The sequence below is a fragment of the Eriocheir sinensis genome, chromosome 67, assembly GCF_024679095.1.
Source record: "Eriocheir sinensis breed Jianghai 21 chromosome 67, ASM2467909v1, whole genome shotgun sequence".
NCBI classification, from domain to species: Eukaryota; Metazoa; Arthropoda; class Malacostraca; order Decapoda; family Varunidae; genus Eriocheir; species Eriocheir sinensis.
The window spans coordinates 6459623-6479656 of NC_066575.1; the positions used below are offsets into that span (position 1 = coordinate 6459623).

The 20034-nt window shown below is 39.6% G+C and overlaps 1 protein-coding gene across 2 annotated transcripts in view; it reads right to left on the reverse strand.

Annotated features, from left to right (window-relative positions):
- The window catches only part of LOC126988022 (protein argonaute-2-like), a 36156-nt gene extending 16907 nt beyond the window's left edge, over positions 1–19249 (reverse strand). For both annotated transcript variants that reach the window (XM_050845757.1, XM_050845756.1), the window contains exons 1-10: positions 19084–19249; positions 15290–15467; positions 14958–15096; positions 13765–13902; positions 12156–12342; positions 8963–9102; positions 6314–6523; positions 5502–5687; positions 4732–4907; positions 2150–2328 (exon numbers count right to left, since the gene is read on the reverse strand). In XM_050845757.1, the coding sequence (XP_050701714.1) occupies positions 2150–2328; positions 4732–4907; positions 5502–5687; positions 6314–6523; positions 8963–9102; positions 12156–12342; positions 13765–13902; positions 14958–15096; positions 15290–15467; positions 19084–19108 (1558 nt within the window). In that variant the 5' untranslated portion in view covers positions 19109–19249. The remainder of the gene's footprint in view (positions 1–2149; positions 2329–4731; positions 4908–5501; positions 5688–6313; positions 6524–8962; positions 9103–12155; positions 12343–13764; positions 13903–14957; positions 15097–15289; positions 15468–19083) is intronic.
- Between the last annotated feature and the right edge of the window lie 785 nt (positions 19250–20034).

A 20034-nucleotide genomic window follows, 5' to 3' on the forward strand; every position in this document is an offset into this window, starting at 1 on the left:
TCAGGAACCATGCCAGATGTTTCTGACAAACATAAACGATTTCACCATTTCTTTGAGTGTGTCAGAACGTATATGATCAGTGGCTCACATGAACCAAACCTAGCTCTTTGCAAGAAGAGAGCAGTTGTCTTTAACACTGCTCTCTTCTTACCATTGGATATGCTTGGTTTGTATGAATCATTCACAAAATATGTTCTAACACACTAGGAAATAGTGAAGCCATTTCTGTTTGTCAGAAACATCTGCCATGGTTCCTGATGAGTTTGGTGTGTGCGTGCGTGCGTTTGTGTGTGTTTGTTGCTCCTCGATCCACGTGTTTATGTGGTCGGAGTTTAGATGGGTGGGTTGGCCGCGCACGTGCAGTGGTGACAATGAGATCTGGCATGGAGGAACCACAGGCATGCCACATCCACTTCTTCCTTCCATTTAACTGCAACAAGTCCATAACTTGGGTAATGGCAGCACAAGCTGTGACAGCCCTTACTTTAGCAGACGATGCCCTGTCGATACAGGGCAAGTGCCTTGTTTACGTTTTGGATGTGGATACGGGCAACCGACCTTGGCCGTGTGTGATGCAAACCCAGAAAAGAAGGAGTTGCCGGTTGCCCTAGCTACCACCAACGCGGTGGGATGAAAAGGGCCCAGTGTGGCCAGTGTGATACTGCCTTCAGGCAGTGAGGTCGCTGATAGGGTGAGCGTCGGCGATGACGTCACTGGACTCTCAGCAAATCACAAGCAGTTTTCAGAACTGTCAGCCAACCTTAAGGCAGCCGCCTTCAACTGTGGGTTCAAATCGACCCGTTCTCTCTTCACATTTTCTTTCTTTTTCCAAGGTACGTATTTTGAGACTGCTTGGGCAGGAGTTCCTCACATCCTCCTCCTCCCACTCTCCCAAATTCTGGCTTCATCATTTCATAAGTCTCTCTCTCTCTCTCTCTCTCTCTCAACCGTAGCACCAATGTTTGGAGGAAAACGGCCAATGTGACACTACCTTTAAAGGTAGTGCGCTTGACAGTGGCGGTAAGTAGACATGACCCATGCATGTCAAAGCAGCGCAAAACTCGAGGTGATAATGTGCGAAAGTCGGGTGGTAAGAATTTAGGACTAAGTGCAAAACTCGAGGATCATGAAACTCGGGAGGGTACTGTACTTTTCAAGTTAAAGATAGTGTAGTGCTCTAATCCATTAGACTTGCCTGATAACCACTTTCATACCAGCTCCAGTCACCAGCTCTATTGCTTCCCACCATGCAATTTTTCTGGGAATCTTATCCAAAATCTTTCCTGAGTTTCAGGTTGAATAAATTTACTGAAAAATGTCCATATGTCTTAATTTTTCAAGAATACAGGCCTTTTAAAATATTTATTTGTTTTTCCTGAAACAATATTAGTGAATATAAACATGACTATGGTGAGCAAAGCCTTTTTTATCATATTTCTTTGTACGTAACTTTATTTTCAGGAAAGCTTTGAGTTCCTTGCAAAAGCTCTATCAAAAGATGAAAATTTAAAATGACCAAGATGTAGCCTACATATGTCTGATTCGTTTTTGAAGGTGCAGTATGACACATTTTGCGGTGATTTTATCAGTAACAAATAATTTTCCAAGTTTCCAAATATAGATTCCTACTACCTTGCTTATATAAGAGAGAGGGTAAAGTTTTGAGGCAGAGCAAGATGTGGCTTATGACACAGATATGGTTAGAATAATACATCAAATGCTCTTTCATGTTAGGTACAATCCCTGAACACTTCTAAGTATATTGGACAGTAATATATCTCTAATGAGTTTAAATTCTACTTCTCTAAATTTTGAAAAATTTGCATTACGCTGTGGTGTATAAAAAAGACATTACCACAAAATGCATCATAGCTCTTAAGTATTACTTCATACAGTCGTCCCTCAAATAGTACGGTTTCCAATAGTTCGGTTTTGGTTTTAAGTGGATTTTCTAAGAAGATTTTTTAGGATTTTTAAATTTCCCGGTGAGCAGGAAATTTAAAAATCCTAAAAGATCTCCTATGACAATCTGTATAAAACTGAAACTGAACTATTGGAAACCGTACTTTGAGAGATGACTGTATAATGGTTGTGGTGATGACAATGATGATGATGACTGTGATGATCAGGATGAATACCATGTACATACCATATAAGTCTTTATTTTGGGGCAGGACAGCCATAATAAGTTGAATATTAGGAAACTTCCTCTTGATATTTGGAAGATCTTCCTCTGGAGCAGGATTGCAGGTAGGGAAAATATCGGCTGGATCACTTATGTTCATTCCCTGATCCCTGCCCATCTTCTTCAGGTTGTCGATGAATTTCCTGGCAGATTTAGATCATTCAGTTTATACATGAGTCAGCAATTTCCAAACTGTAAGTCAGTATATAGCACAACATGCACTGCATCTTATGGCATGATGCATGGGAAAATATATATGGTTGTAAAAAAATAACTCGTGAAGAACATTCTGAGAGTATAAAGAAAATCGATGCTCAAGGACGGTGAGTGAAACAACAAAGAAAGTGACATATACAGTAGGTTTAAGGAATTTTGCTCAACACAGCAATATTAACTGAAATTACAAACGAGTGAAGAGTAAATCACCTAAGTAAAAATACAGTACTCAGGCATTTTTGTGTCTTTTGTAAATCTGTTTACTTTTTTGTGCCTTATTTCCTGTGAGTTACTTTCTTTCCACACATTTGCCTTCCTAAAACTGTTGGTCAACAAATATACATTACTGGTGGGTAAAAAAATAACATGGGATGTCTTTATATTTTCTGATTATGTAAATGCTTTTTCTTTTTCAGGGCTTCTTCTCAGTTATCCAAACTACTAGATAATCTGAATGACCTTTGGTCCACTGCAATTCGGATGAATGAACTTTTTACTGTAGTAGTCTTTACTTTTTCCATGAAGAGCCACGGCCATTACAGAAAAATTACCATTGTTAAACATTTGAAATAAACACTTGACAACACCAAATTCTTGAAAAACTAAAAACATTTATCTGTCCTCCATCCAACACAAACAGAAGATCTATGTACAAGCACACATCATTTTACAAATGGGTTATGTGCGTAAGAAATAGTTCATTCAGTTAAATTTTGTTGGAAAAGTCCATTATATCCTGCCACACATTTGCTCTACCACCTGTCTATTAATTTCCACCACTTTCTCTAAACTTTTCCCTTTTTTTCACAAATTAAGTCAATACGTATATTGGTCTTCATCAATTAATCCTGAAAATTAATTCTCCAAGGAGAGGGACCCTTTCAGTCTGCAGTCACCCTTCACTATTTTCAATAGCACTGATCAAAACTAAACAGACTTAGTTTTCACATTTTTGCCTATGCCAATGGTAGACTTTCTTGGTAGAGCATGGTGGATGGCCCTAGCCCATTATGGTGCAAGCAGGTATTTATAGTGGTGCCATCTTGCTTGGCTCATGTTGTCCTTTGGAGCTTATCTTTGATTTTCTTTTCAAGAAAATCTAGAGTCTGGGTGGATAGGTGGTCTTCAGGACAACATGTGGGTAGTCTCACGCCACTCGGCAATGACTGAAAATTGTCAGCTTGTTTAATACAGCGGGTGGAATGCAAACTTGCATCCTCCTGGACATCGCCCCAGCATGCTGATCACTCAGCCACTGCCTCACCATGTGCAAGGAGACTATATGATATATGTAGTCTTTTTGAGTGTGTGTGTGTGTGTGTGTGTGTGTGTGTGTGTGTGTGTGTGTGTGTGTGTGTGTGTGTGTGTGTGTGTGTGTGTCTTGGTTGATAATCTCCTTTGTTGTTATTGACTCTGGGGTAGCCTTTGACTTGGTACTCTCCCACAATCGCCATGTGAGGCATTGACAGCATTGGCGTGCTGGCCACACAGCAAGTGTTGTGTTGTGTTTGTGACTCACACTGCAGCGTCATGCTCCATCAGCTGACTGAGTGTCGGCTGACCCTTACATATTCCATAATTTTGTCTACGTTGACTTGTGATCATTAATGTCAGCAAAATTATGCAAGTTTTTTCCTTATTTTGGGTAGGGTAGGCATGTGTGCAAAGTGTGACTATGGAAGCAATAATGAGAGCCATGCACAGTTGGGGTGGGGCAGGGCCAGCATAGGCAAACTGCTCACCATGTGTGCTCATCCTCAGAGAATTACTTTTTCATTATTTCCACTTTTTTTTTTTATTCATAATGACCCTTACTCAATTTTTCCATAATAGTGTGTGTCAGTAACTGTATGTTTAGTAATGAGTTTCTCTCAGTCCCAAATTCGTAAATCCCACTGAAATAACACCTCTGTTTAATGAGCTTTTTCGATACTTACCTTGTGACGAACTGAAGGTCTACTGAGCTCCGAGATGGTTAGACATGATACAAATGAATGAGGGACCCCCGGGCTTGGCATCGTAGGGTGGGTGAGGTGACGTGCCCCCCGGTGTATGCCCCCACTGATTGATTGGTTGATTGATTTGTGAAGAATGTATGCAAACAAGATTGAAGGAAATTATATCAGCAGAAGACCCCAAATAAAATGGATCAATGGAGTGGCTGAGTAATGAGGTGAAAGAGTTGGCAGGCAAAGAAATGTTGGAACTGGGAATACTAGAAATTATCCTGCTGTGGCCACCCCCTTGCGGGAATTTCTCATGAGGGAACAGGGTGTTGAAGATGTAGATATATAGAGATTGTTAAAAGAACTGTAGCTCGCTCCTCTTACTTCAAACTATCACCTGGAACAACATAAGTGCTGTAGTTGAGGACAGCCCAGCACTTGAGATGTTCTGGCTCAAAGAAGGTCTTCTCTCTGGTGTCCCACACTCCCTTCACCGGTACAAATTCCTTGCTCATACATAGCTGTAGATTGTCCAGAACGTGACCCTCAAGAGACACTGGCTGGAAGTAAAAATATACACTTAAGTTTTCAATTTCATTCAACTAAATATTAACTGAAAACTAACTGCTTGTGACCGAGTTGTTGTTCTTCATATTTTTTTAAAAATTTTGTAAGGCTCTAGCTGTTAATTAATGTTAATTAATGTCAATTTCATTCAACTAAATATTAACTGAAAACTAACTGCTTGTGACTGAGTTGTTGTTCTTCATTTTTTTTAAAAAGTTTTGTAAGGCTATAGCTGTTAATGAGGAGAAATGGTATGAATATCTGAATTGAAATCTCTTTTATGCTTAATTTCAGCCTCTTACTACCATTCACAATTCACAAGGTTATATAACTTATAAAATAATAAGTTAATACATGATATATAGAAACAGGCTAGAAGGACAACAGGAAAATTCAAGGTATCAATAGGAATTTTACTGAAATTCAATTAAAATAAGCTGTTAAGAAATGTAACACAAGAGAAGATATTCAAAAGTCTGTGATTCCAAACAATGATATAGCTATGTCTTAACCAACACTCACATGTAAACACAAACATATGACAAACCCCCAAATCTATGCACAAGTAATGGCAGATACAAACTTACCATATCTGATATGGATAACTCAAGGCCCTGTATATTTTTGTCTTTTGAAAACTGTTGCTTCTGGACCATTCGGGTGATATGCTGAAGCCTTTCAGAGGGTGACTTAGCTGTGTTTCTGATGAACTGTGATGTCTCTCTGTCACTGAGTTTTCCTTGCACCTTCTGTCCCTTGGCTATCTTACAACACTGAAAAAACAACCAGAACAAGAATATCAGTCACAAGTTTGTCCATAGTGGTCCTTAGAACATGACATACAAATCTTCACCAGTAATACACAGAAGCTACTTCAAAAGTTGTGTGATTTATTTTAAGCAAATTGAAGAACCTACTCTAAAAGAAACTAATCATGTCTCTGAACTTCACAGAGCAAAGTATTCTTGAAAAAAAATGTCAAAAAAAATCCACAAGGTTCTGACAACAGGATGCCTGAAGACTTGGTGCCACCCATAGGGCAGCAGGCTAGAACATTGGCAGCATGAGGGGGCAAGGTCAGCAACTTTGAGGTACCCCCCCCCCCTTCCTCTCTCTCTCTCTCTCTCTCTCTCTCTCTCTCTCTCTCTCTCTCTCTCTCTCTCTCTCTCTCTCTCTCTCTCTCTCTCATCTTATAAGCCATAAAATACGGTAGGTGTTATGTTCCAGAACAACCTGTCCCCAGAGAAAGAAACACAGGTAAGATTTCAAGAGGGGCATGTAAGTTCCTAACAAACATGAGAGTGGCATTCCACAACATGGATGAGGATGTGAAGAAGATAACTGTGTCGGTGATTTGATCAACTTCAGAATACAAAATGGTGGTGATGTCTCACTTTACCTCAATAGGCAAGAAGACATTCTTTGCTTCAACACCAACTTGCAAGAGGTTAAGTTTTGGGAAATGAAGGGTTTTCTGGTACCTCTTGGCAAAGTACTGTTGTATTGTGCACTTCTTATCCTCAAAATTTATAGTCTTTTCATCTGCTCCCACCTCTGCCACTCCAACCACTTTGTAGGTTCGGTTTATACCTGAATGAGTTTCTCGCACCTGAAAATAAAGCATCACATTAATTTTTATCAATTATTCACCATTACTGACACTCATTATTACAAATCCAAACTGGAAAAAACATTGTTAGGAGTACAGTGGAACCGCGAGTCATGAACGCATCTCGTCATTAACGAATCGGTTCCCTAGCAAATTTTCAAAACAAAAAATGTCTCAGGTGATGAATGGTGCCTTGAGAAATGAACATGCAAGTCGGCAACATCGTGGGGTGACAAGTTGGGAGTGTGGGAGTATTGGCGGGAGACCGTCAGTCGCTGTGTTGCTTTCGCTAGAAGAGGACTCCTCTTCCAAACAATAACAACTCTTCCCTTTCCCTTCCTCACCACATTCCCCTTATTGAAGTTTGTGTCACACTAGGTCTTTTCCCTCCAGCCACGCAACTCCAACCGGCAACTCCAACTTTTCCGGGTGTGCGTCACACACATGGCCAAGGCCATTTGCCCGTATCTACAACGTAAACAAAACAGTCATCCTGTATCGACATGGCACCGTCTGCTAACAAAGTAAGGGATGTTGCAGATTATGTTGCTGTTACCCAAGTTAAGGACTTGCTGCTGTAGTTAAATGGAAGGAAAAAGCAGTTGTGGGCATGATCACATCTTCAATGACGGGAGGACAGGAATGTTTTACCAAAACTCGTCAAAGAGCTGTGCTGTGAAGACTGGGAGTCCAACAATTTTCATAGAACAGACAAAAAAAAGCTATATTGAACTACGTTCACACGTACAGCATGGGGTGTTCCTTTATCTTGTCAATTAAAATGTAAACAAAGCAGCTATGCCAATCCACAGGTCTCTTGGTAGGCCATCTTCCAATGCCTCTCAGTCTTCAGCCACTGCCATCGTCTGTTTGTTTACATACAGCCACGTGGTTGCTCATACCCACAAGGCCACAACCGTTTTCCATTCGTATGGATGGAACCAATGGTTGGGCATACAGGCAACCGCAGTTGCCCATAGCCTTGATGGTTGAAGTAAAACGGCCAGTGTGACACCGCCTATTCCACAATAAACTCTGCTTCGTACAGGTACAGTAAAATTAAATTAAGTTTTCATCTTTATTTTATCTGACTAGCATTGAATTCCTTTTTTGTGTGTGTTAGATTTATTGATTTCCATTGGGTCTGTGTTATGAAATTGTGTGCAAAGTACTGTTGTAATAGTATAAATAAGCAATCATCTGGAGTCCAGGAATGGATTAATCCATTTTACATTGATATCTTTGGGGAAAATAGCTTCGGTTTATGAACATTTCGGGTGACGAACAGCCTTCAGAAACTAATTAAGTTCATTAACCAAGATTTTCCTTTACAGTCATATCCTGTCTTATGCCATTGTTTCTAAAAGCCGTGATGTAACTTGGTCTTTGTTGTAAACTGGACATAATACCACACTACCAGCATGATGCCCCCCACTCCTGCCACACGACTGCCCTCCATCTCCTCTCCCCTCCTGTTGCCCCCCTGCCCTGTCCTCCCCCAGCAAACACAGATACAGCTGCTGGACCTCAACACCTGGGAGGATGCAGCCACTGCCACCACTACCTCCCCTGCCAAACACTGCAATGTCAAGCTCATGCCACAGGACAGAGGTGCACTAGCTATAACCCAGCAATGGTGGCTGCCATGCTGCCATGGCCAGCCAGCCACTGCTGCTGTCTCGGGTGTTGGACCCCACCCTGTTGTACTCACTGCACCCCAGGCTGTCCTGGTGGACAGCCTTGGTGCCTGACCTTCAACGGCAATCATGCCTCCCATCCACTCAGCCGGCTACCAGCACATAGGGCTGGGCAGGTACAAGTACTGGTACTAATGGTACTGGCTGTGTGACATGGTACTGGTACCAGAGTACTCAGTGCCAGTACTGATACTAACTCTCAGTCTTCACAGTTCACACTGACCTCAGTCCCTCACTAATGACCCCTCAGTAACAACACTGAAGTGATACTCTGTACTGGCAGCACCCACCAGTACTGGTACTGGTATCAGTAGAACCAGTGCTGGAGTCTTTGATTGGGTTTATTGTAATAACATTAAGAGTGCACACAAGCAAAAAATATGAAGGAAAAAAAATGAAAATGCTGAAAAGTGGAAAGGTGTGTTAGCACTGAAAAAGTGAAGGCCAGAAGAAACAGACACTTCTGTCCTGGGCACACCCTCTGAAGGAGTTTCCAGATGAAACAAGGAAAATCTGAACTATAAATGAAAAAAAAAAAGGATTTTTTTAGGATTATCAAAATAATTTATCTAAATAAGTTATAATGCAGAAATAAAATTAATTTATTTTGCAGCTGTGATAACAGAGTTCAAAAGTTAACAATAGCATGGATGTTTTCTGTTATCTGTGACATCCTAGTAAAATGCAGGAAATACTTGTATCTAGTAAATGCTCATCACTCGGTCATTGATAAAGTCATTACCTTTATTTTTTTCAAACTGCTGTCAACCTTCCTTTTCTGGGATGTAGAGAATGGCTTCTCAAGTTTATCCTCAGAAATATCGAGAAGTTTTGTGATGAACTCAATAACACTCTGTTCTTTATAAAAGGCAGCATTCACCACTGAAACAACAAAAAATCATTAATACTAAACTAACAATACCCCTAAGCCACGAGTGACAACTCCAGTCATTGCGGCGAGAAACGTCTTTAGCTCAGGGTGATGACTACAGTAGACCCTCTAATTAATGCGAGATAAGTACCAAAACAAACTTTGCATTAAATGGAAGTCACACTAAATGGAAGTGTTATTTCAATGGTCTTTATCAATCTGGAACTGATGGGACTTTTTTTTGTGGCAAAATCAGATACAAAAATATACCACAATAGTGCTGTTCCTGCAAGTAGAAAACGGTAAAAGTAGCCAAAGAGAATGTCAGTTTTGGTTAGGTGTGTAGATACTCCCTTGAAAGCATTCATCTTGTAGGATGGAGGTGATACAGATGAAGCAAGACTGTTCCAGAGTTTATCAGTCTGATTAATTCTTGTATTAAAGATTGACACTATAAGGAACTGGAGTAGAGCAGAACCGTATAAACATAAATTCATACGACTCTGGAGTAGACTTGCTCAAAGGGACACCAAGAGTGAGGTGGCTGCATTGAGGCTCTGAGGGCAGCAGTGCTTGTAAAGTTGCAAACAAAGCAAACTATGAAGCACGCTATGTATGTTGGGAAGCAAATATCAGGTAAATAAATTGCAAGTTGCACACAATTCAAAATTACTGTTGAATTTGAAAATTTATTCAACTTTTCCCTCTGTCTGCTTATACAACTCAAAAATCAGATCAACCAATCCCCTTTCCCTAAGCCAACTTGATGCATACTAGCCAATGGCCTTCCACATGTTATGGTGTTTACTCGACATTTTCATCGCTTTTTTTTAATTTTCTTAGCTGACTGGCCTCACTGCCACAAGGTCCTTTTTTATCATGCCTTGAATTTAATTGTCAATATATGGAGCATAACTGTTACAGTTCACATGGATGATCTCTAGTTTTTTATGTGTTTCAAGTTAATGACATCTATCTGTTTTGCTCACTAATCACTATATTTTTTTTTGTTTTCCTGTGCCCCTCTTCATAATACCCAATTAATGTTTTTCCTATTGATTCAATCACTCACATTTGGCAAATTCAATTTCGGTGAGCTTTCCTTCGTACCAATTAATTGCTGAATGTGAGACTTTACTGTACATATATAAATTTATCTATCTATCTATCTATTTACAGCAGGCACGCCTACTACACGACTATAGTCTCTTTCAACGGGATATTCCAGGCACCCACACATCCTCATGCTGTTGAATTTTGACTGGCCAAGCAGCAGCCAATCACCGTGCGAGAAAAGTTAAGTTTGTTTGGCCCAGGAAGCTCACCCTGCACTCACACTGCCTCGCAGTGCTATGGGATGCATGAAAAAAATATATCTACACCTCAAATCACCACAAAATATTAACTTATTGCTATTTCACCATTGAACATGTATAGTGCCAGAAGTAAAGGATTATAATGAGACAAAAAATTGCCTTAAGTACACTGTTAATTTGAATATAGATAAGAAATATAAACTTGTTTTCATCACATAAAAAAATACCTTCATTCATCACATGATATCTATGAGAAAAAATAACCTGTCGCCTTGTGTTATGGAATGAATGTTATGGATTATGACTCAAGGGTGGCAATGATACTACGAAAACACAGGTAGGCCTTGTAGTATTGCAGATATTATTAGAAAATTAAGAACACTGCACAGAGTCCTGACGCCAGTGGTCAAGGCAGAAGCAAACTCACGGCTTCTGCACGGCGATTGGCTGCCACATAGCTAATCAAAATCGAGAGAAAAGAAGTGGAGGCAAAGCCACCAGTAATATCTTATTGAAACAGGCTATTCATGGGTGATACACAAGCTTGCATAGCAGGAATACATGATTTTATGGGAAAAGTGGTATATGGGCAACACTAGCTTGATCGACAGACCTTAAAATTCTTTGTATTGCTGACTCCCCCGCCAAGCTCCACACAGCCACACCCCTGAGACAGGACACTAAGAAGGTGCACAGACATATATACACATCTACATGTATTTGACATAAACTGGACATAATGCCTGACAATGCCTTGAAATGAATGAGGTGGCAAGGACAAGGTGGTGGCATTGACTCAGCGAGAGCAGCAGTGCTGGTAAACAAGGCAAAGTATGAGGTGCGTCGTGAACTTCTAAAATGCCCTTTCACATGTTGTTGTGTATATTCTACAATTTCATCACTTGTTTCTGTTTCATGTCTTGTTTTATTTTGTTAGACTGACTGGAGTGTCAGTGTGGGTATGGGATAGGATAGCTTGGTGCACCATTTTCATCTGTATTTTCTTTATTTTCTTCACAGATTTTTCTCAATGTTATCAAAAAAAGCTAAAAATGCCTGAAAACTTTAAACCATCAGGATTTCCAAAGCATTGACTGCCAGATCATCAGACTTTGACTGTATTGGGAAAAATTGTAAGATGTATCAGTGTAAAGCTAAAACAACAACAAAATATGAGTACTCAAAGTACAGCAGATGACTGGCCTGAAGGACTTGAGTAGCAACGTTCCGAGGCAGGGTGAGACAGTGTCTCTGCCACACCACCCATTTTGCCAATCGCCACTCTCACTAAACTGTTACTTTCAATTTCCACACTAGCATCAAGGTCATTGATGTCAAGCTACTGTGACATCATGATGGGGGTGTAGTATGGGGCAGGTGTTGGGCAGTCTGCACACAGTGGATTTGAGGCATTCCTTTCCTTCACCTCGTGTAGTATGGATTTGACTCACAAACTTTGAGTCTGTGCGTTATATTTTCAGGTCCATGCATAGCAACCATTTTGTATGGCGTAAACACACATAGCGGGTGTGTCTGCTGCATTTGGTTCCAGTCAACCAATATTTTTATTGTTTAGATTTGAATTTTTTTAATTCAGCAAATAAATGCTGATTGTGATGAGTTTCCTATACTTCTGTATTTTAAGGTTGGAAAATGCATTCACTCTTGCAGGGAATGCTCAAAGATATGCAATCTCTCAGAATTATACGGTACTTAATTTTTTTTCAGTTTATTCACTCTTCACTTACCATCAACATTTAGGAGCATTGAGTTGTCTTTCCAGGCAGGTCTTAGAGAGCCAAATAAACCAGATAAGATCTCTTTTCCTCCTCCTAAGTTATAAGGCTTCCCAAAATCTGTTTGTGAGAAAAACATATTCCGACCAATCTTTTCATATCGTGTGCTGAGGTTGTGATGGAATATCACCTCTAGCATCTGCGAATCAAGAAAGAAGGATTAAAGTCATTATCATTGTGTGTGTGTGTGTGTGTGTGCACACTATCCACTATCCACTAATATCATTCTCTTATTAAATTAACCACTATCTTCTTTCTCTCACCCTTTTCACTGGTAAACTCTGGAACAGGCTTCTTTCATCTCTATTTCATTCTTCCTGAGACTTAACACTTTCAAGAAGGCAGTTTCAAGATACCTCTCTAACCTAATCTGGATGATGATTGTAACTCCTCCCGTCATGTTTTTGGGTGCAGTGCTTTACAGTTTTCTTTCTGGATTCTGTTTTGCTCTTGAACTGCCTCCTTAGTGTATATATAAAAAATATAAAAAATTATAACCATTTTCAGTTCCTCACTATCATTGTAAACAAACTACTCTTCCAACATTGCCTAACTGTACCTTCATCTCCCTTATAACACCACTAATGTATGTGAACAGACAGTAGGCTACGTACCATTAAATATCCTTGTCTAGTACCAAATAGAAAATAGAAAATTCTATTTAAACATATAACCTTCTCACATGCCCTTGTATCTTTAATAACATTATTTTACTTCACACAGCAGCTGTCCTCCACTCTGTATGCCTTTATTACCAATTAAAATGCTTTCAATAGATTTTTTTTTATGTGGCTGTAACCTATTTTAGATAATTAGTACTAATGTCAGTACATGATTTCATGGTAAAACCTGCAGGATATGCTCAAATTGTGATAGCCTCCATTTTAATCTCTATCACACTGGCCCCTGAGTCTGTGGCAGATAGGAACCCATCACCCTGGGACACAGGGCCAGTGTGACATCCAGGTTACCACAGTTTACCTTCCCCAGGATTCCCCAGATAACCATTTATTGACCAGTTCTAGAGGGAGGATAAACAGCTGGGTGGACTGCAAGCCAACTACCCAAGCCAGAATTCAAACCCAGGTCTGCAAATTCTTAGCTAGGCATGCTAATAACTGCACCAAGGGTGCCATCAACTTAAATTAACCTTATATTACTGCAAAACCAAAATGACACAAACTTAAAAGTTATGAATGAAATATAATGGTAGAATCTCTTCTTTTCCTTTACAGATCTTATAAAAAGAAAGGGAGAAAAGTAGAAACATAATCTTTACCTGGATGCAGTATAAAGATATATCAATAGAGAAATAGATAGAAAAATAGATTGATAGACAAATTAACAAATTTGGATTGAGGCAAGTTGATATCAAATTTTGGTAAATGGTCTCTTGCAAACTGAAGTATAAATAAAGCAGTCCTGACATTGTGGTAGTTATCTTACTTGGTACTTTCGGAATTTAATAGCCTTTCGTACTGTTCCCTTGCTTTCTGCACTGAAACCTATCAATAATGGTACGACTAGTTACACGCTCACACATCTTCCACTGCAAACATACCTGTATGGTGGTTTGTGGTATTGTTATGGTACTATTTCCAGATTTGAATGCATCCATCATAGATGATAATTTCTCACGATTGACTGCCTTCATAGTTACCATGAATTTTTGAGGCTTCTCATATTCACGTATTTCAACCTGAAATATAATAATAGCTGTGAACTTCATTTACTCAGGTGCTCTAGCTATAGGTCCATATTCTTATACATATCAGGCTCCCATTATGAATATCTTCCAAGGCCACAGAGAAGATTAACCAGGTTTTAGTGGATGATTTTCCCGTTCCAAATTGCAGAAGTCGTGTATAACTATCACTAGGATCACAAAACAGTCAAAACATGTATGAAAGACTTTTCAAACAGGTGAACTGATATATACCATATACAAGGGCCTTCTCCGTCCTCGTATAAAGTATGCATCTCAAGTGTGAGGCCGGGGGCTCTACACACACAGCCCTTTTGGACAGGGCAGTCTAAGGCTCTTCGAATCATCAACTCTCTTCTTCTTACTAACAGTCTTCTACCACTTAAATTCTGCCAAAGTGTTGCATCTCTTTCTATCTTCTACCAATATTTTCATGCCAACTGCTCTCCTGAACTTGCAAACTGCATGCCTCCCCCCCTCCATTGCACTCAACTTTCTACTCTGGCTTATCCCTATACTGTCCAAATCTCATATGCAAGAGTAAACCAGCATCTTCATTCCACTGATAAACTCTGGAATAGCCTTCCTTTGTCTGCATTTCCTCCTGCCTATGACTTGACCTCTTTCAAGAGAGGAGTATGAAGGCACCTGTTCTCCCAAAATTGACCTCTCTTTTGGCCTCTTATTCTGGTTACTGTTATTGGTGCAGCGCTTAGTGTTTTTTTTATTTCTTTTTTGTTTAATTACCCTTCAGCTGTCTCCCTTGCTATAAAAAAAAACTGCAAGTAATGTTATGACAAGGGTGTAAATGATGAGGATATGCTTGGCAATGCTTTCCTCAAACACTCAATTCCTTCACCTTGGTCTTCTTGGCTGTAATAGAGTAGGACTTCATTCATTTTTGTCACATGTCCACACCATCTCACACAACCACTCTGCCATGGTTTATCTGGTTTATCTGGCACTGGTTTAGCTGGAGTATTTGGACAGATATTTTTTTCAGATGCAGAGGAAGATTAGGATAAATTACAGCTGGTATTTTAGCCTACCTGAAACTTCTTTCCAGGGTTGGTCTTGTTTTCTTTGAAGAGAGTTGTTGTGGAGTAGGCATTCTTTTCTGAATCAAATCCAATTACGCGGCCCTCAAAAACTTTTGGAAATTTTTTAATCATTTCTTGAAATATCATCCTGAAAAAAGACCACTTGTTAGCTTAATAAAAATGAAAGCTTAACTTTTCCTGAACTCTGAATGAAAGCATGAATATTAATAAAACTATTTTTCCTTCTTAACTAATACAATGCAGCTCATTCTTTTAATAGAAGCTCAACTAAACAATAAGAAATAAAACTCCCATTACACTGATGGTACAAAGGTACTTACATGCGCTTTTTCTTTGGCAACATGACTGCCATGTTATTGCCCAACTTGATATCCACATCGTAATGTACAAGAGTTATGCTGGGATTCTTTATTGTGACCTCAAAATAGTTGGTGCGGAGTTGAATCTTTCTAGCCCCTCTGACGATGTCACCAGGCTTCCTTGCTGGTGGACAAGGGTCTGACAGGAAGGAAAAAAGTATGTTTCAAATTTAATACCGGTACTACTTAAGACAATATTTTTATATATATTACAAACAAGTATAAGGAAGGGGTAGACAATGTTGTGGGTAAATCTGTGTGGGGAGGCAACTGAAAAGATGATTGGTGTTATGAAAGATTTGTTGGAGAGAATGTGGCATGCAAGGTGAAAAGTGATGCTGTATGCAAGGTCAGGCACCATTCATCTGCCTGGTATAGTCACGGGTGGTTTGGTAAGAAAACCTTCTGGTGAGAAATTTATGGCGTTTAGGATATATAATTTACCCCAAAGAAAACAACAGATAGATAGTATACATTATACTAAAGATGAATGATGATGGGACAGAAATTAAAGATAACAAGGATTTTTTCAGTCAACAACAGTGGCGGATTTAGGGGGGGCCGAAAAGGCCATGGCCTCGGGCCCCGCACCCACAAGGGTCCTGGCACCTGAAAGGCTACAAGGGCACCTTGGTCCCTAGGGGATAACTTTTTTTTTGAGGTACGGTATTATTAGGAAACAAATATTTTTATTAGTTACCTGATTTCTTATGTTTGTTGCTTTTCCTGTCAAAAAATTCACAATACAAATAAATTAAAACTAGAACTTCTTTGGATCAATTTGGTAATTAATATTTTCTTCCATAAATAATACTGCATATATAATTTTGTAATTAATGAACAAAACTATATTCATTAATTGGTTTCATGAATTTACAAGTATGTAATTACAATTATTTTGATGATTATCTTGATTATGACTAAATTATAATTTAAACAACACCCCAGCTTTGACGCCCTGTTTAGGGTCACACATTCCCATCGTCCTTGGGCCTCGCACACAATAAATCCGCCCCTGGTCAACAACCATAATCAACCATGATAAAGACTTAGTCACAGAAAAACCCAATATATAATTTATCATTAAGTGCTGCAAGTGTTCGTTGAGCACACACATTCCCAACGAAAATTAATGATTCAAAAATAATAATAATAATAATAATAATAATAATAATAATAATAATAATAATAATAATAATAATATAGGAAAACGACTGCAGTGGCCGGCCGCGATGAGTCATATTAAATAAGTGAACGAAAAAAAAAGTTATCAGCGCGCTGATATCTCATTATCTTATCTTATGATATCATATATGCAATCTAATAACCTTTAAATTTCCCAGAAACCCACAGAAAATAGTGTAGCAATCAAAACAACTGTAAAAACACAGTAAACCCCCACTTTAACGAACCAATAGGGGGCGACGTTACATCCGATAGCCGATATACTCGAAGGATCCGAACTTTTCGCACATAACGAACCTTGTCTGTTATAATGAGGTGAAGTGTTCGCTATGTTCGCTTTTTTCCAATTCTAGTAGATGCATATGAAAGGTGAATTAAGCACGAAAGGACGAGATCGGAAATCATTAGGTACAGTCGGGCGGACACGAGACGTATAGGTCGGCTTAAATCGCCGCCGATCGACATGCACATATATGTAAACTTCTTAATTCTCTTTACATTGTACAAAAGTAGCAAAACTATACAAGTTCGGCCGACTCACCACCGACCCGAACTCCGCAGTTATAGGCCCCCCTCACACTGTGTTGACTGAGCAGTAAAAGTGGAGTGAAAAGTGTAATAGTGAAAAATAGCAAAGCGCATAGGCAAATAAATCAGGAAAAGAAAAGGACAGAAAACCTAAGTTTCAGGATGAAGTGCTTCAGAAAGTGATGTAATACTGAAAAGAAAAGTGTATAAGTGAAAAAGAAGAAAAGAGGAACGAAAGATTAAGGAGGACCCAAGAAGCGATACAAAGCGTCACAGGTCAAAAGAAGAAGAAGAAAAAGCATCCGGCGAGCGTGACCTCTTTCCGACGCGCGACCTTTTCACATCAACATTATCACACCCAAGACTACGGGTCGCTTTCACAGTCATTTTGTTTGCTTCGATCGTTACCAATGGCAGCGATCGCCGCTATAGTAGTTCCACGTAAAACTGGCCGTTGGGGTAGTGGCGGCTGCGGGGTTAGCCTAGCCCCGCACCTTGCCACACACTCTCAACACCTCGCTTCCTCTCCAGCCGCCACTACCCCATAAGCTAGTTTAACGTGGAAAACTACAGCGTCGATCACCGCCATTGGTAACGATCAAAAAGTGACTGAAAGCGGCCCTAAGTGTATCCTTGAGACGTGGGTTGTCGATCGAGTCGGCACAGTGTGAAGCTTGAGGGCCTTACCAAACTTATTCGGAAATTAAATACCCGCATATACCCCAATGTCCCAAAAACTTCGTTAGAGCCGAAATTCGTTATATCGAGGCATATTTACTGTAGCCACTCTAGGAAATGTGTAGGGGATGGAAGAAAAACTCATCTTAGGAATGCGCAATTTCCGACGGTAATATTATTATAAAGAAAAATTAATAGTGCGATACGATCTATCATAAAACTATAGTGCCAACCACCTAAGTGAAACCGGTGAATTGAGGAATTAATACTGCCTTTCTACTACACGTAGTTAAGAATTTTATCATATCTTGCTGACTCAGACGAACATATATATAGTCAAGTTAAATGTATGTTACGAAAATAAAGTTCTTAAATTGGGTGATTTGAGGAATGAATACTTCCTTTCAACCATACAGTTCTACAACACAATTTGTCTCGCGGATCAGACCAACATGTTTAATCAAGTTGTATGTCTCCGTGTGCTACAGCTATATGCAAAGCCACACAAGTATATAGTTCTTTAATTGGATGATTTGAGGAATGAATATACTTCCTTTCTAACTCACTTATTTCGCGGATCTCAGACGAACATGTGTCTAAGTTATAGTCAAGTTCTATATTATTATGTCACCGTGTGCTAATCATATAAAGCCATACAAATACAGTTCTTGAATTAGGTGATTTGAGGGATATGAATATACTTCGATCCTTCAACCTCATGCATACGTTCTTATCTCGCGGGTCAGACGAACGTGCGTAGTTATAGTCAAGTTCTATATTGTTATGATTGATTGATAGTTTATTATAAGACAATAAAATACGGAGAACATTGCCCAAGCACTAGATGGGAATGAATACAGAGATAGAGTAATACTAGTCCTTAAAGTAAAATACTGCAGAGATCACAGCCTTGTATAGCACGGCAGTAGTTCAGGCTGCCACACACGGCATCACCACCTTGGTGCAAACTGAGGGTGTTCCTTGAGGATAGCAGGTACCGTGTGCTAATTATATAAAGCCATACAAATACAGTTCTTGAATTAGGTGATTTGAGGGATATGAATATACTTCGATCCTTCAACCTCACGCATACGTTCTTATCTCGCGGGTCAGACGAACGTGCGTAGTAAAGCCCCACAAATTAAAGTTCCCGGTTCAATATAATTCCTTTCTACCACATTTCTACCATACTTTACTCGCGGATCAGACTAATTAAACATACGTAATCAAGTTGCCTCTCCCTATTTTTTTTTTTACAGCAAGGGCTGAGGCAATAAACAAATAACAATAACCAAACAAACAAACAAAAAATGCTACAGTCACGCAAAGCTACACATGTATTCCTTGCGTTACTTGCTACTCACCGTCCCCTAGGTCGTGCCAAGGCATCGCTGCGTGTCCTTGCAAGCTGCTGGGGCAATAGTGTACGTGAGTCGTTCCTCGCAGGCACGCCCACCACCCGGTTGTCAGGGAGCCTCTGCCGCTGTTGCCAGTTGCTCCCTTTAATAAACTCCGCCTCCGCCCACGCTCACCGTCGTACGTCGCTACTACTGTTCTTGTACACACACACACACACACACACACACACACACACACTACAATGTACTGTACTACACTTCTGGAAAAAAAAATAATGACACAACAAAGGATCGAGAAGTTCACGGCCTATACCGACCATTCTTCAGTCAGGGTAAATAAATGGATATAATACCGAGAAAAGGATACCTAACATCAACGCAGCTATGACATATTATATACATAAGCTGAGATATGTATATAAATTATTGAAAAATACTTTGAATGAGATCATGAAGCAGGCAAGATGACCCCTACACACGAATGCCCACAGGCGCCCACGTACCACAAAAACCAGTATAGTAGGATACTTGTCGTACATTGTCTGAGTGCAAGGTTATCGTGTAGCATACTTGTATACGAAGAGAATACCCCATGCTACGGAATGTTTAATATTGTCCACGTATTGTATGTTTTATTTTTACACACTGCGCAGTATGACTGCCACTTGTTTTATGTAACAGTGATGGCTACATTGCCAGATGATTTTTTTGGTTAAAAAGTGAAGAAAATGAAAGTGGAAGTGGTGCATGGCCATCCCAACTTCGGAGGAAGATCCTGTAACCCCTTGGCAACGCTTGTTGCATCATGATTCAACTTCTAGGAAGTGGTGAAAAAAAAAAACATTTCCTGTGTACGCGCATGACTATGTGAAGAGTTTAACCACCGGTTTATATCTATTTATCTATCTATCAAAGATAGATAGATAGTCAGATAAATAGGTAGATAGATAGATATAT